Source organism: Chelmon rostratus, chromosome 12 (assembly GCF_017976325.1).
Source record: "Chelmon rostratus isolate fCheRos1 chromosome 12, fCheRos1.pri, whole genome shotgun sequence".
Lineage (NCBI taxonomy): Eukaryota > Metazoa > Chordata > Actinopteri > Chaetodontiformes > Chaetodontidae > Chelmon > Chelmon rostratus.
In genome coordinates, this window is record NC_055669.1 from 19,055,212 (window position 1) to 19,073,052 (window position 17,841).

A 17,841-nucleotide genomic window follows, 5' to 3' on the forward strand; every position below is an offset into this window, starting at 1 on the left:
CTCTTCGGGAGATCAGCCAAAGACTCAAGGATATGCTTTGTGTGACATAACACAAGTAATGACGGTCGTCAAGACATTTTCCTTTGCAGGTGCAATGTGGGACATCCCAGGCCCCATTTTACAGTTCATGGCCGCAGCTGGAAGTGTGCTGCCTGGTGAGAGGACTGTATTTGTTTACCAACCGACCCACCATTGAGGTGGGCACATCAGGCAAACTGGTCAGCCATGTGGGGGAAGTGGTATAAGAGCTAGGCGTGCACATCTTTATGGCAGCAGCTCATTTTACACCTTCTGTTGCATAACAGTACAAGAGAACCAGCACACACACAGAGTGTCCAATTACGGAGTGTTCAAACAACAAGTTTTTCACTCCATGACCTTAACCAGCATGCTCACTCCGCAGCAATTATCTAAAGTTCAGCCTACAACTCTGAGGCCTGTTTAAAGTACACACAAAATGTCCTAACATGGGTTTAAACTGCAGGCTATTAAAGGCAACTTGGCATGTTGAAAGTACATTTCTCTTTTAAAACTACATTTAGATCTGCAGTTCTCTTTGTGGTCTTGGGAGTATAGCCGAATTGTAAGCATGAATGGCATGCCACAAGCCTGTCATTTCAACACATCCAAATGAAACATTTCCTATCAAACTGACGGTAACTGCCAGATGAGTCCGCAGCAAACGCAGCTTACTGTAAATCCATCAAGGAACACATTTACAACTACAAAGAACCCCACTCTCCCTCATACAACATCCCATACACAGTCAAACAAAACAGTGCAACAGACAAAGAGTGGCGGTGTACAAAATGAGGGGACAGTGGTTCTGTAGTGGCACTTAAGTCAGCCAGCAGAGTACTGAGTGACCCTGTAAAGAAGGCGAATCATCGCAGGGCGGTGAGTCCGGGCTCCTATCAGTGTACACTTTCAGCCAGGCCAGTATTTTTAGCACCGCATTCCCAATAGAGAATCTAATACACTCTGGCCGTACCAATAGTGGCTCACATTGGAAACTGGAACATGGCAGCCCTGGTGTGTAAGTGAGGAATTTTAGAGCAGCAGCAGAGGAAGAACTGGCTGAGCCGACTTCTCCATGTGTGACTACTTAGTTTAGAAACAAAACTTTGGCAGAAGTAGGAACTTTAAAAAAAAAAAGTTGTTTTACAGAAATGGGCTGAAACCCATTTCGTCTGTGACGACACGGCATAGCTCAAGCAAAGCAAACCAGGTGCATCCCAGAATTTAAATTCTCCCCATTTTGTTAGGAAAGAGGAAAAAAAACAGGAGACAAAACAAAGGTTACTATGGTGACTGGGCCAGCTCTAGCTCTCAATACATTACCTAGTCTGAGCCAGACAAGACTGAAAAACACAGCCGTGCTGCTCCGAATCGTCAATTAGAGTCATTAGAGAGGCAGATTTTCATTGACCAATGCCATCAAAGGTCTCTCACTGTCTGAACCTCTGAGACAGACGAACGACGAAGACGAGGTTTAAAGGTTTAGCTTTTTATCATCAGCAATAAGTCCAAAGACAAGACTAAAACCAACAATGAGTTTATCCAACAAACAAAACAAAGCCAAGCTGATTTATAAAGCACTTTTCAAATTCAGAGGCTAATCAAAGAGCCTTACCTGAGGCATATAAGTGCATTATAGTGGCAACTGAAAACACAGTGAAGAGGAAAATAAAATCAATTTAAGTAAAGCACAAAAGTTAAGTCTTAAGTTAAACAATAATGCCAAACAGGATTCTTGCTGCTAGTGTGGGACATGCAGACTCTGCATACACAGCTAAGTATTGATGTGTCTCAGAGCCGCCAGTATTTTTTGATCAGTGGAGGAGAGATGCGCCAGTTTTACCTTCAGCATCAGATCGCATTGTAAAGTCCACATCTCTGTAGCCAACTCATGGTAAAACACAAACCATGTCTCTGAATTCTGTGTCAGGAGGAAGATAATCCGGATGGATGTGTGCATTTCCCAGCCGGAGTTTCTCAAGGAGTTGTGGGGAGGCGCGGTAAAACCCAGAGTTTTGTCTTTCTTTGTGTGGTTGTGAACTGGACTGGAACTGAACTGTTTTGGGGTTATGAGGAAAACAAAACAAACGCTTTGCCAAGTGGACTGAACTCTGGGACTGTGGGACGAGTCTTTCACCGTCACGCATACACTCAGACCGACAAGAATATTGCTTTGCTTACTTGATTTAATGCACTGATTGAAAACTGAATTGAGTTGTAGACTGTTTGTTTTTGCAGCTCTAGTTTTTGGTGACATATACAGTATTTCATTGCTACTTGCTATTTGTTTTATTGTTTTGTACGACTTGGCGGAGCTGTTTTTATTTTTAAAATCATAATTCAGTCAGATGTGACTGACTGGCACCCAACTTCATTCAAAAGTGTCAACCTTGCTACAAAAAAAGGTTCTTCTCATTCCAAATAGAGCTACTCATGTCATCGGGTGAAATTTGATGACAAGTTTTTTTTTTTTTTTTAGTTCCTATGCACTGAACCACGCATGAAGGTGATCTGGTTCAGACCGCAGTCAAAGTCAGCAAGACATAAAGGACATCCATACAGCTTGATCATCTTTGAGAGAAAAATACACCCAGAAGAAGAAAATATCAATTTGTTGATATCTGACAGCTGACTTCTGTGACCTTACTGACGCAGTTTCCATGTCACCATTCAACACAACAATGCAGACAAGCTGCAAGCAAGGCAATTCATTTCCAGTGTAAAGGCAATGCAAATGATGCCATGGCGGTGACCTCGTCACAGACATCATTGTGAATGTCTGATGTAAGTTGCGTCTAGGTCACGAGGTGGTCCTAAATTTAAATCAAAGTGCACTGAACTATAAATCTGAAGTGTGAACACAAATACTGTACATATCATATCGCTGTGCGCTCAGTGGCACAATGTGTACAAAGCTACAATCCTTTCACTACAGCTGCAAGCATCAACAGGCACTGACGCTTCTGATCTACAGGTTGTTAGACTGATGGCATATATTATCACTGGGCCTCTGAGAGAACTGAGGCCTCAGTAAGCATGCAGAAACACAAACACTCAGTGATTGCAACACTTCCCTTTTCAAGGTTTCGCTGTTCTGTTGTTTTCCAACCTAAGCTAAAACTAACCGCAAAATGCCGAGGTCACCGAGATACACGTTCACTGTGTCCAAACTGACATGTGATGTAATCCACTTTAAGAAGGGCTGTAAAACCTAACCATCCGTCAGTTTTAAGGTATGCCGTAAACACAGAAAACAACTTTCAGGAACTTTCTCTTGTCTCAAATGATCAAATACTGACATATAATACGAAAAAAATACTCCTGTTCTGAACGTGACGTCAAAGACGTGCCTGTGTCAAGTCTGACCGTTTCAGCTGAAGGCAATCTTTAATAACTCAGCATACAACCATTGACGTAACTTTGAAAGGCTCTCAGCTGCAACCACAGAGAGGTTTGTCATCTCTTCAGCTGCACAGGATTAAATATTACAGCGGTTAGAAAGTGACATTACTACAACTCTAAAAGATACAGCCCTCTTGCTCTTGCTCAAGAGTCATCCTCAAAAGTACAGGCTCTCCTATAAGTGTCTTGTAAGCAGGGCCCGGGAGTAGAGCGGGTATTGAAACGTGCCAGCTGTTTGGTAGGGGTGACATGGCCAGTGCAGCACACTGACAATACGATTCAGTCCAGGGAATAAAATTAAACTGAAGCAATTCAGGCCCTGGTCTTTAAATAGAGTGAAATGGAGTAAAAGAGTGAGCCTATAAAACCACAAAGTTCCCCCTTGGGATAACTTGATGTGTATCCTGTAGAAAAGTGGCTCTGAACCAAAGATCATTTGGTGATTCAGTTGCCCACCAGCTGCCCTCGCTTACAAACTTGTTCTCTCTGCCAAAGCTGGCAGTGAGGTAATTATTACCTCTGAAGTGTGAAAGGACAATAACAAGCACATTTCCCTTTAACCGGGTCACAGTGTCAAGGGTAAAGATCTGACACAACAAGGCTTCCTTTTCAGACACCTGTGTGGGCAAAGATTGAAGGTCTACTCATTTTGAGGCCATATATAATTTTCAAATGTGAACCTGTCACCCAGGACTAGACAGTCATTGTTGAAGTGCAAAAATCGTTCTATTGTATACATGCCAAACAAGTCATGACTGCGATACTTGAGACAGTAGCGGCAGTTGGTGTGTAGTGTTTTTTTGGAGAGGTGCTGGGGTGGCTGACAGTTTCATCGCCTTCCAATTGCTCTCCTTGTCGGGAGGCGTAAATCAAGGGTGCCAGGTCGCTGATGGTTGCCCCCCCACCTCCTGCTCTGACCAGATCGGCGCTCAACAACAGGCTGCAGGCGGCTTCGTGGTGAGCCCCCGCTGTCTGACACTTTTGACAAAGTGATGTGTTATTATGGCACAACAATACGCTGCAGTCTGACAGCCCGACCACCTGAGACTTCAACCCATAACATGAGGTGAACCAGTTTGTGCCTCTTACATATCACCATCACATGACTCACAGTATATGAATAATAATAAATAAATAAGCAGAGACGTTTGGAAAACCCACAAGGTCGTTAAACAACATTTAGCACTGTTTGGGAGGTATTTCCAGAATCCTCAAAGAGTCTTTTTAACTGTGTGGATTCAAAAATATTTTGTGTGCCGCACAATTAAAAAAGATTTTGAACCTGCTTCCTTGTATAAACTGTTTCCGTCCCAGGTAGTCAGAAATGACATACCTCCTTATTCGTTCTGTACGAGGCAAGAAAAAACGCGTTACTTTGTATGAAAGTGTGTTTCCTAAACACTGATGTATTTGTGGTGGCCCGCCACAATTAGGGCCTTATAAGATCATCATAAGAAAATATTCAAAAAGTAATGAATATCAATGAATTTGATGTAACACAACATTGCACTGTTTTTTTATCAAACAGATTCTGCAGGACAAGGCTCCATATGCTGCTTGAACACACCAGGAAAGAGGGTCTGACGGGGGGGGCATGTTTACAATGCTTGACCAGAAACGGGCATAGTTTTTTCATTTGTTCCATCAGAATATCTGACTCAGCGCGTGCAGCCACAAACTCTTCAACGAACTTGCATCTTGCATGTGCTGATGTGGTTGCACTTCTGAGAGTGAAGTGATGAGCTTGTGCTAGTGCGCTGCCTCCGACATGACTCTGTGTGTGTGTGTGTGTGTGTCTGCCACATTTTTTTCATTTCTTTACCATTCAAAAAGGCAAAATCAGTGCAAGTCAGCCCTCATTTGTGAAAATCCAGTCAAGCCGCCACTTTGAAGCACATCTATTCGCACTGCTACGGTACCGGTGCTTGGAGCGGCCAAAAAGGCTAAATGATTTGCAGTGATTTGACACAGAGTCAAGCAATGGGGCACTGTATATATTTTGTTGTGTGTGAAGCAACAGAGCTGTATAATGTTCAGTTATTTATTCCATTCTGTTTTTTCTATGTAAAGCACTCACTTGGTGCTTGTGATTTCTTTCTTGTAAAGCACTTTGAGCTGAAATTCCTGTATGAAATGTGCTATACAAATAAAGTTCATTATTATTATTATTATTATTATTATTGTAACTATAAAACAAACTAAAAACAACAAATCTTAAAATGCAAGAGGTTTAGCATTGAAGAGTTAAACAGCATGAATGAACAGGAGCGTCGTCAAGTATTTTTTGATATTTTGGTTCACATTGTACAAACTGAGCAATAACATGTTATTTCCAGCTGACATCTTTGTTAGGAAACAGTAACAGAACTTGATAAATGGGTTAAAAATCTCTTTCATTGTGCAGCGGACACAATATTTTTGCATCAAGATTTCTAGAGGAGTCTTTGAGGATTTTGGAGATGCCATCAGACCAGCAGTAAGCATTGTGAAACGACAGAGAAACGGGTGCATCGCTCTGCGGCTAGAATGTACATAAGAGGTCCAAACGGGGGCTAGCTGAAGGTTTTCAATATGCAATAAGTAACAATACAAATGACACATTTGCAGTCAAATGGCCAAACTGGCACTCAAATTTTCAACTGCCAGCCGAAGCTAAATAAATGAAACCAATTCACACTGCTGCTAAATATAAGCTTTCATTATTAAGTGATTTTTTCCATCAAGCTGAGCTGGACAGCTACCAGCTAGTAGCGCACAAGATTTCCTGACTTCGACACTGGTCAGTCGAGCTTATGAAATCAGCCAGTGTGAGGCCCAGGTTTCACTCTTCCCTTCTGTGGTTCACTCTCAAGTCAAGAGTGTGTGTGCATGTGTGTGTGCGGGGGGGTTGCAGTGCAATTACACAACTTGCTTTTGAATTATGTCTTAAAATTCTTGCTCAAACTGGTTTGATGACATCGCTCCTTCACTAAAATCTGATGAAAGGTGAGCGTCTCTGCGGTTCTTGTCGGTCAGAGCGCCTCTTGAATCAAACTGCCATATACTGCAGGAGAGTCACTTTTAAAGCTACCTGAGGCTACATACTGCGTGTACATGCAGGGGGCAAACTGCTTTTTCTGAACGAAGGAAGAGTGTTGGTTCCTGTTTATGTGCTTGTGTCAAGATTACTACAACAAACAAACCTTGGCGCATTTTTTTTCCCCTCAAAGACCAGAAAAACATTAACATATTCTTTTGTATACATGTCAATAACAATACAGAGCATTACTTAATATTGCAAAATACATTTAATTGCCCACAGTGGAGCTTTTAGGCATTACTTAGATTTTTAATGAATTTTGCTTTCGTTTACCTGCCTTTTAGGGCTGAACAATTCATTGAAATATTGACAAAACAACTTTATAATGAAGTACTGCAGAGAAAAAACAATCATTCCTACTAATCGTGAATCAAAATAATAGATTCTTTTTTTTAAACCATATCATGCAGCCCTACTGACTACCATCTATTTCTGCCAATATTTTGTGAGTTAATTCCAAGACAAAGTAGTGAAACATGAACCAAACACAAGCTAACGTTTCTTCCAGCTATGCAAAGCCAAGATTAATTCATTATTTCAATAAGTCCTAAAGTCTGAACAGCGGAGAAACCACATGAAGAGCTGTGAACAGATTAAGTTTGAAATTTTAATCTCACTAAGAAATCACCAGTACCTCCCCCGAATCATCTGTTTAGATAGAAAATTTTAACTGTTTGGACAATATAGGACAATGAGTGAACCCTATCACGCTGACCAGACTGGTCCCTGTCGCTGTCATCTTGAAAGTGCACACTCACAGCACAGCAGTTTAAACCAGCGAGCAGTCCCGAAGGTTTGTTTTACATTTCCTCACAAGCATAGCTAATATTTGCTATAAGTAACAAATTCCAACAGAGTAAAAGAGCCAATGTGTGCAGCAATTGTGGTGTTTGAGAAATGTGAAAATGTCTCCGGATGATTGCAAATGCGTTCATTCATTCTTATCACCCGGGCTTGTTGGCTGGTGAATATAAAGGGATTGTCAGGAGCTGTAAAGAGGGCTTATTGTTTCATTCCTACACCGACCGCAGCAACATGCCAAGGCTTTCCATTCTACAATAACAGCCAATTAATTCTTCTAAATTCTCAGACTTACTTACTTACTTATGTGGGACAAAACATTTTGTTTACAGTTCCTGTAGACTCAAATAGCCGATAAGTGTTAACCTTTGTCCCTTCAATGCAGTGACTGTCTATAAAACCACTGTTGCAGCTGTCCTGCCTTCATCAAATTACCATTATTAAGAAAACAAAAAAAAAATCTTTGTGACAATATTGCAGCATGACTTACAGGGCGTCTGCACTGCTCACTGGTATGTTTACAGTATTCCTCAGCATGTGATTCTTTCCAAATTTTGTTTGTCTGTTTAATGCAATTGCACTATCTGCTGTATATAGTTTAGAACTTGTATGTGCAGCCACATAATAAATAACACCACAATTATTTGAATCCTACGTCTCTACACCCATGGATCTCTCAATTATAAAAGGGTAAAATAATTCACTTAACCCCACACAATTAAGGAATGTGTAATGATTGTAAGATTTCAGTGTTAATCACCTCACCTGCAATAAACAGAAAATTGCACATATTGCAAAAAACTTACATACCTCATTAAAAAAAAATCGAATTTGAGTTTGTATCTACAAATGATCATTTCTGGCTCTTCACTACATTACATAATTTGCATTTTCTTAACTGAATACTCGAGCAGATGTACAAGAGCAACTTTTTCCAAGACAGTTTTACACAGTTAAAAGACTTCACAACAACAATTAAAAATGTGATATTAGTGTAACCTACCCTCTCCACTCGCTCGATGACAGCTCATCATGAAGCAGCCAGCGGTCAAAACAAACCCCAAACACAAAGTCCGGAGCCACATAACTGACTCGGGATAAGACACCATCCAGCACTATTCCCGGTCAAATACAGAATAATCCTTGGCGAGGAGGACTGTTCAAACTGGAGGAGAAAAACCTTCAGGAAACTGGTTTTGTTTTGCGGCGTGGGCCAACAGGTAAACAAAAATAAATAAAAGACATCCCGGAAGATGGGCGGAGGAACGAGTCCAACGTGTTCAGTCAAACACAGGCTAACGCTGCTGCTGCTGCTGCTGTTGCTAAAGTTAGCCACCTCATGGAAAAGCGCCCCTAACACACGCCAGCACGGGACATGGGTGCTCCTTTCATGTGTTTAACTGCTTTAGTTACTGAAACTGGCCCAGTTCGGTGTGTCCGTGTCGGGGATGAAAAGGGCAAAAACAGACTTGATGGCCGAGCAGAAGCTAACGTTGGTGCTAGCAAACGGCAGTTAAGCTAGCTAGCTAGCTGCCTAGCCTGGCTCCACCAGTCTGGTCCAGGCCACAAGTGAAGTTTGCGCTGCTTTTCAGCAACCCCCTCAATTAATCTTAACTTTTAGAAATCTCACAACATACACACGCAGCTGCACGGCATATCACTTATGTAAAAAAACATGCTGCATGCATGAACATCACGGCAAAAGCTACCCTTAACTTAATTTAGAGGAATTTGGGAGCCGTTTGGTGCTACCTCGATCGTTGCGGCATGCGTGGCGTAACGTTAACGTGTCTTTCGTAAAAAAAAAAAAAAAAAAGATAAATCCCCTCAAGTCCTCCAGCGAGCACAAAACATCACAGTTGACTTTGCTTGTGAAATGAGGTGGGGTTTTTTTTTCGGGAAGCTGGTTCGCTCCAAAGCGACAACTCCTCTTCAGTCAGTGCAGAGATTTCAGTGGGACCTCCACTCTCTGAAAGGCTGACAGACAGACTTCGTCGTGGCTCAGCAGCACTCCTCTCCTCTTCTTCTTCTTCTTTTTTTTGTTTGGAAATTAAAAAAAAAAATGCTCCAAGTTTTTATGCCCCGCACAGCTGACTGCTCGCACGGCTGACCGTATGTCTGAACCAGAGCAAAGCAGCTGAAATAAAGTTTTCGACTGATGTTTTCCTTTTCTTCTTTCACACACAGAGGTAGATTGTACAGTCTCCGAGCTCCTGTCGGATCCCCTTCTTCCCAGCCTCTCCGCCAGTAAACAAACCCTGCCAGTGAGCCAGATGGGCTTGAGGGGAAATACGGACTGGAGCTTATTGGATTACACAACAAACTGATCCAACTGTCAGGTGGTAGCGCGTTACAGTGAGTAAAGCAGTTACTTCTAAATCAGATCCTTTACTGAAGTACAAGTAGTAATACCACCGTGCAGAAATACTCTGTGAATGTCATGCATTTAAAATTTAAAAAATGTAAAAGTATTTACATCAAATTCTAATTAAAGTAGCCTACCAAAAGTAAAAGTTCTCATATAATTGGATTATGGTTATTGGTGCATTATTGTGTACATGACAATCTGCATATCTAAATGAATATCTATTGCAATAGATTATTAGTGGCACCCTAGCAAGGTATTTTTTCTTGTGTGTTTTTTTTTTGTGTTGACAGGGTGTCTTATTGGATGGCCATAGATGAAGCTTTCCACTTTCTAAAAAGTAACGACTTTAATATTTAAATTATCTAATTGGATTTTATGTTGCAGTAGTGTAATGCAAGCCAGTGTTAAACATGTGTTTTATTTGGCATTTATTATGTCATTTCCAGAATTAATAATTTGGGGAGAGAGGTGACAGAGGGAGGAAAAAGAGAAGGAAGGAAAGGAGGGGAGTAACGACAGGGAGGGAGGAAGGAGAGACAGAAGGAACAGTCAAGACAGTCGGGGTCATTTTGACCCAGGAGGACAACATGAGTTAATAATATAAGTAGTAATGTATTATGATTATGGTTATTGGTGCATTATTGTGTACATGACAAAAACATAATCAGTTAATTACTGGAGTAGAAGAACAAAGTAGCAGAAAACAGACGTGCTCAAGTAAAGAACAAGTACCTCAAAATTGTACAAGTAAAATACTTTCCACCAGTGAGTGTAAACAACTTCATATATCAGTTATAGTCTGCTATGGATTTATTGGCATTTAAATGAAAATTAAATCTATTAAAATAGATAATATCGTATACAATATATGATTTAGAAAACTAACAGATACTAGTGCATCGTAGTAGTGTGTCCACACAGAGGTGCGCTTTGAACTCACATTGAGAGACTGTGATCAAGTGATTCATCAAGAAAATATTAGGCAGAATAATGGATAATGAAAATTATCATTGTTCAGTCTGGAAATACATTTAAATAAATACCATTTAATAACAATAATAATAATAATATGAAATTATCAGATGATCATCTGAAAGTTAACAGGGATTATGTCTAAATGAGTAGATAAATCTATTAAAAAAATCACTAACACTTTAGTTTCAGTTAAACATTATTCAAGCTAAACAGGCTTTTTGGGGATCATTAACATAATAAGGTAATTATTCATAGATCACTGCTTTGATTGGCTAGAAGTGTTGTTGTCCCCTCCCCTAACAGACACAAACACTGGCCAGCAAGAGACAGGACCACGTGTGGCAGAGTAAAACTCTCACAGTCTTTCTCCGTGAACGGAGTTTGCTCCATTGTCGAGGAGATAGTTCAGTCGTTGTTGATTCGTTCACACTGCAACATCACACAGAGGAGCAGCTTTTCAACCGTTTTATTACATAAAAACCGTGACTCATTCAGGAAAGTCTCGTGTTTTTACTGTAATGTCACAAACCTGAGATCTTATAGTCTCCCTGATATGACATTCATGTAACAGTCATTACTCAGAATCACTCGTCGGTATGTTCAGTAGAAAATACCAGAACAGTCGTGGTGCCTTCAAGATGGAGATTTGCAGAAGACGCGGCTGTTTGAGTAAAAGGGATTGCCAGTTATTTTGCCAAGCCCTCTGCCCCCTCTTCACCCTGCAGTATATGGGTCTTCAGTAAAAACTTTATTGTTACAGGATTATTATAATAACACAAAACAAGCAAAAATGTTAATTGTAATTGAATTTATCCAATTTTTGTGTTTGTTCTGCTCTCACCACAAGAAGCAAACCTAAAAGCCAAGTTCACTGAGTTTACTCAAATGTGAATCAACAATACAGTAAGCAAATGCATCAAAAAGCTCGTAGATATTGCAATTATATTGTTGGAAAAATACTGTGAACTCCAGTTTACAGAAGCTGTGACCATGTCCTCCAATACCAGCAGCACTGACTGCCACACAGGTTTTCTAGCGACCTTTAATGTGGTGCCGAAGTGGTTACTGAATATGCTGCCGTGCTGCTCACCTAATTTGGTTAAAGTAACAAGACAACAAGCCTGCAAACACACGTGGAGTTGACTGATGTTTGTCCAGGAAATAGCACTTAAGCACTGTGAGTTGGCGGTATTCCAAAAAGTGAGAATGTTGAGCACTGTATCTTGCAATCGTGAAACACTGATGCAAACTTTCTGCCAAACCTTTAAATCCCTGCTTGAAAAAAGACAATCTGTGAGAAAGATCTAACTTTTTGACACTTGCACATAAACTATTATCTTCCTCTCAAGTTAATTCAAGATCTCATGCTAATGCGGAAAGTTTTGCAAGGATCCAACCAAAAAAAATCTATCCTTCATTTTCATCCTTGCGAAGAGTAGGTCAGATCTGATCCTTCTGTACGTGTTCGAAATTGAAGGAGATCCTCTGTTATTTTTAGGAAGCTGAGGGAAAAAGAGGAGGAAGGAAAATCCTCGTGTGATTCAGCCATTGTTTGGAAACAGAACCCGATTCTCCTTTTGATCCTGTTCTCACACCCAGACAGGCCAGTGGAAAGAAAAAAGTATTTCACACCGTACACGGCCGAGCTCTCGGAGGCCAAAAATATCTGAGATTGTTCTTCCTGGCGTGTTTGTGCGAGCTGTAATTGTGCCGCAGTACCATCTCCATCACCACTGCTAATTCACTACCTGTTTACATCCTCCATCAAAGCAGCAGCGTGTTTGGTGCGAGATAATTGTGTCCTGTTGTTTGTTGTGCTGAAATAGATTTTACTGGAATACTAAAAAAGCCGCGCTGTGTCACAGCTGCATTTCTGTGGCAGCTGGGACACTTTTAATCATCAGTTCATTGCGACTCTTCTCTTGCTGAGATTCGTCTGTAGTTGTGAATGAACACCAGGCGCTGTCCTCTGTCGATGCAGGCATTGATTCAGCGGGGCGTGACACAGGAGAGCAGCTCATTAGTAATATCAGCACTTGGTAATCAGAGTAATTTGCCGGAAGAGGAAAACTCAGAGGCTCTCGCGTGTTCACGACAACATGTCTGAAATGTTGGAAGGAAAACCCAAGCAAAGGGGTCAAGAGGTGATGCTCGCTAACGGCTTTCAACAAGCGCCACTTACTGGGCAACAAGAGGGAGAGAAAGGCTACCAAAGCCACAGGAGTGATCAGCTGCAGAGCCGATTGGACCATAATGCAGTGCGGGGACATCTGTCTTTCTTTAGGAAGCAGAGCTAAATTGCATCGCTGTGAATTCTATATCTTAAACATAATCCCATATTGAAGTATGCAGTCTGTAGGGGTGAGGTGTCTTAATGAGATTAAAGTCTAGTGAGTGACTGGTTGAAGACATGTTCTGCATCCCATTCACGAGCTCCCCTCTGTTTGAAAGAAACCGTTCTTTTTTTGACTCTCTCAACAAATATCAGTCATGAGGGGTTCAGGCTTTGTCGGATTTTCCGGTTTTCTTCAGTATTATTTCTTTCGATTGGTAGAAGACATCTGCTTCTACCCATCACTGATGATAATAACAATAATGATACAGTGTAAGTGCTTTACAGGGAAAAAAACATTGAAGCATAACAATGAAATGAAATGAAACTGAAAAAAACATCCAAAATACAAGAAGAGAAGATAAAAGCAGCAAAATGGATAAATAAATCATATCAGAACTGTTTTTGATATGTGTTATGTCCAACTGTGTGGACGTCTATATTTCCTTATGTCCTTTAAAACATCCATTTTTTATAGCTAGATGTTTAAAACAGTCACATGCCAGTGAATCATCTCTGAACCATTTTAAAACGTCATCGATCTCCTTCATCTCGAACTACTAAAATGCAAAATTCAAAACACGTTTTCACTCATGCAGAATTAACTCATTTTCAGTGCAACTTGTGTCTAATCTTCAACCAGCGTAGCCAAAGCAGAGTATGTACCCTACTGTGCTATTTTGACCAGATTAGGGTGATTATGGCTCAGAACTATTGATGTGTTATTGAGGCTGCGATGGACAAAAAAACAAATGACTCATAAACACATGATGTGAATGCTGACAGCCTGTTGCTCGGGACTAAAAAAGAGGTTGTTTTTTGAGCTGTGACTCCTAATCCTGATGACCTCCTAAGCCTGATCTCTGCTGGGGTCGTGTCGAACTGTGGAGGTTGGAGCAGTCCCACTGAAACGTGCACAACATGGCCTCTGCAAGTCTTGTTCAGGTGAAAGGTGGAGGGGGGGTCAAGCTGGCTGCTTGAGCACGCAGGTGATGTTTAAAATCAACTTGAGCCACACATAAGAGTTTATTAGATCTGATTTGGGGATGCTTGGTTTGCAATTTTGTATGTTTTTTATATCATTTAGCAGGGAATTAAAGGTTATTTTAGCTCAGGAAGGAAGGCATGCAGTGTAATTCTGATTTAATGGCAAGCCTAAATTATATCATAGTTTGTTTTAATGCTGTTGTTTGAATGGAACAGTTGTGGGTGTAGGTTTTATTTATTTATTCATTATGTTTTGGTAAACAGAGTTGGAGGTAATGTATGCCAACACTTCCTGGTCAAAAAATAAAGAAATAAAAATGAACCATCAAGCCTACATGTTTCTTTTTTTTTTGTCACAGTGGCATTATTGTTAATGCAGTGCAGATTTTGGAAAGCAATCTGTATTAAAACTGCATCACCTCTCCGCAACCATGTAACACTGACAAAATTATAGATGATGTTCACTGTGATGGCTTACAGAGCTCAAACACGGGTGAACAATCTTAATAGATTTTCATACAGCACAAGAATAAATGGAAACCAGTGGCTGGAAAGTAGAGAAAACAGAATAAAAATAAATTAAACAGCTACGTCTTTGCATTATAGAATCTGGAAAGTATACATGATGCTTAGTTCAGATATTTAATTGCATCCATCAACAAATTCCATGCTGAATACTTTAAATCATTGGTTACCATTTTCCAAAGGATACCAAGTGTTTAGACAGATCATTGTTTTCCATTCATTCTTACTGGAGTGTGAAAACTATTACGGTCAGAGCCGAGACTTCCTTAAACATTTCTCCACCATTTGGTTTCCTGCCAAAGTGGCGTGCTGCTATGCTGTGTGGTAATGCTGCTTGGAACAGGAACTCTTCCTTTGTGGTGCCTTCAAGGAAGCTCCGACTTCCATATTTACATGTTGGCTGTCAAAAAGCATTGCTTTCACAAGCCATGTTGTCAGGAAATCGGACCAGGAAGACAAACAATAAGCAAACATGGGTGTCCTGGAAAGAACAGTGAATTTGGCACAGGCATCAAAAAGGTTACTATTCGACAGCTGATTCTTAAGTGGTTTACAAGGTGAAAACAATGTAAAAAAAAACAAAACAAAAAAACCCCAGAGATGACAAAAGAGACATACCACGATCAACAAATGACAATGTATTCGATGAAAAATAGGAAGTAAGAAAATAAAAACAGTTTTAATACTTGCGATAAATTGGCCAAAGTTCTTGGGTCTCCACCTACACCTGAGTAAGTTCTCATGGCTGTGCAACATGGTGGACTTTTTAGGGGAGGACCTGCTTCCATCTAAATTTTACATACTGGACCTTTAAATATGTCAAGAAAAATTAAAGCTTATGTCAAGAATTAAATTAAAGTGATTTTGTGGCCACTTGGGGGCAGAAGAATGGCAAAAAAAGCTGATAGACAAACTAAAATAATTTTGAGTTGGTAAAGCTAACACGTTAGCTTCTTATACATCCAACAAACACAGAACAACATTATGATCTCATTGAAATCGTGTCTCTGGTCACCTTACACCTTTTTTTTTTGCTAAAAACTGCTTCCTGCTGTGGCTGCAAATGGAGCTGAGCGGCAACACTGAATCAAACAGCAGACGTGCCGTAAAATAAGAACAGCGAGATAAGAGAAGCTAAAAAGCTGGGTTTAAGTGAAAAGAAGTTTAAAATATGTCTAAAAAATAGAGAATTTGTGAAGCTGTAAGTGTGATCTCTGCAGGGAGGGTTAACACTGAGGATTGAAACTGACTTGGGCCCAGCTAAAAGGCTACGATGAGGCTCACAGCGAGTTAAAAGTGGTTTAACACGGTAACATGGTACACTGTACAAAGTGGTGGGAAGCGGCATAGAGTTGCCATGATTTGAAGTAAATCGCGAGTGGAGTATCCTAACTGTCACTCAGCACAGGTGCTTTAGTTTGTGTTTTGCCTCTCTCAGTAATGACATGAATCTGCCTGAAATGATCAGCTCACTGCAGGGCAGGATTAAAGTGCTCTTACATAAAAGCCTGAAGCTGCACTTTCTGTCACGCTTTAGGTGTGTGCCGCCTGCAGCCGCGTTAATAACAACCGCACACCACAGTGCGACCTTTACCGTATTCTAACTTACAGGTATGTTGGTAACACCCTGTTTGAATCTGACAGCTAAAACAACAGGGTCAGGGTTCAGAATGACAGGGCTGACTCACGCGCTATTATGAACATGCCGTGACATTCCTGGGTTATTTGTGTCGGTCTACAGCATCTATAAAAGGCGCAGGAGATATCGGAGAGGTAAATACAAGGAGTTTGTTTTTTTTTTTTTTTTTTTTTAAATGCGGCCTCGGAGGAAAGAAGTTTAGCATCCAGGGATGTTGGGGCCTTGTGTGCGAAAAAGCCAGCAACCGGGGGCCCACACCTATCCCGGAGTTAATCGTCAACCACATATGCTGGGAAGTCACATGAGGAAACGCTGGCGGCCTGCATATAGAACATGGGAAAGCAGGCATTGTGGCAGAGGTTAGTGACAAACACAGGTTCACACAGACCTGTTTGACTGGAAGAACAATGAGGTTCACACATGATTCATCCCGGGGCTCTTCCTAGACGCCAGCGCGCTACACTTCTCCACCACAGGAAAAAGATGCTGGCGTGTGTCAGGGCCGAGTGGGACCTCCACCCCTTCCCAGTGCGTCTGCGGGGCTCGAGGTGTACGGCTCTAAAGAAAGATTTCTTCCTGCTGACATTTACAGTGTTTGCAAAGACAATACTTCAAGTTTTGAGGCAGGGCTTGATGGATGCTGTGCCTCTCTGAGGTTAATGGACGCTCACATTTATAGTAACGGCGCTGTGGGCTGTGTGTGGCCTCCAGCCAAGTCCAGGAGGCCAGCTTTCAGACATGTAAGCACTCTTCCACTCTCATGCACCTAATTGAAGCCTGGAAAGTAAATGTGCAATGACAGCGACTCTGCATCACAATACATTCCAGCAGCTCCCCCATTTAGTCACATGGCCCCTTTTTATCCCCAACACGAGCACAAACAAACGACAGGGGAAACACTAGAGGGGCTCTTGCACTCGCACTTGCGCCTTGGAAGTGATCTGAGCAGCTACCCTCTCTAAAGCGCTCCGAAAAGTTGCTCTTGTTATAACATGAACAATCCTTTCCCTGCCAGAGAGCTGCTAATCCTGACAAGGCTGCATGCTCCTAATTCCCAGAAAGCTGGAACCTGCCGTTTGTTGATGCGTTGTGTAGCTACAAGCACCGGAGGCAGCAAAGTTAAGGCATTCCCCCTTCCTTTAAGCGCCACAAGAAAACAAAATATGTCAAACGTGTGTCTGCAAGTCTTCATGTGCAGTGGAAACTGCAATCAAAGTGTGATATAAAACAGTAGCAAGGGGGTCATCTTTCTGACACGATCCACTGGATTTCTGAAGGCCACATGCCACAGTATGTACAGCAGTTGGTGATTATGGATGCTCGATAAGGAACCCCCATTGTCCTGATGAGTCCATCGTAATTAAATCCATCTCAGTGCACAGTGCTGTTAGAGGGCTCGTCAGGAAACAATGGGCATGGATTACAGTTAAGAGTCTTATTATTATCTCCTCTATCCGAGGTTAAGACCACAGAACACCTGCTGCTCCATGTGGACACTATGCCTACATCATCATATTCCAGCAGATAAAAGGAAACCCCGGTCTGCTCGGGCATGCAGAGATTATCCTGTAAATGTAGACGGTAATGTGCCATTACAGTGAGAGTGGCTGAAGAGTCTTCAGGTACACAAATCTCTCAAAAGCAAAAGCGAAAGTGATGCGAAAACACCATCAATCTCATGTCGGACCACGTTAGCACATGTGAGGAGGGAAGTA

General features: G+C 41.4%; 1 protein-coding gene across 1 annotated transcript in view; it reads right to left on the reverse strand.

Moving 5' to 3' along the window:
* The window catches only part of insra (insulin receptor a), a 52,188-nt gene extending 42,843 nt beyond the window's left edge, over positions 1-9,345 (reverse strand). The window contains exon 1 of the mRNA XM_041950027.1: positions 8,304-9,345. Within this exon, the coding sequence (XP_041805961.1) occupies positions 8,304-8,409 (106 nt within the window). The 5' untranslated portion in view covers positions 8,410-9,345. The remainder of the gene's footprint in view (positions 1-8,303) is intronic.
* Positions 9,346-17,841: the final 8,496 nt, after the last annotated feature.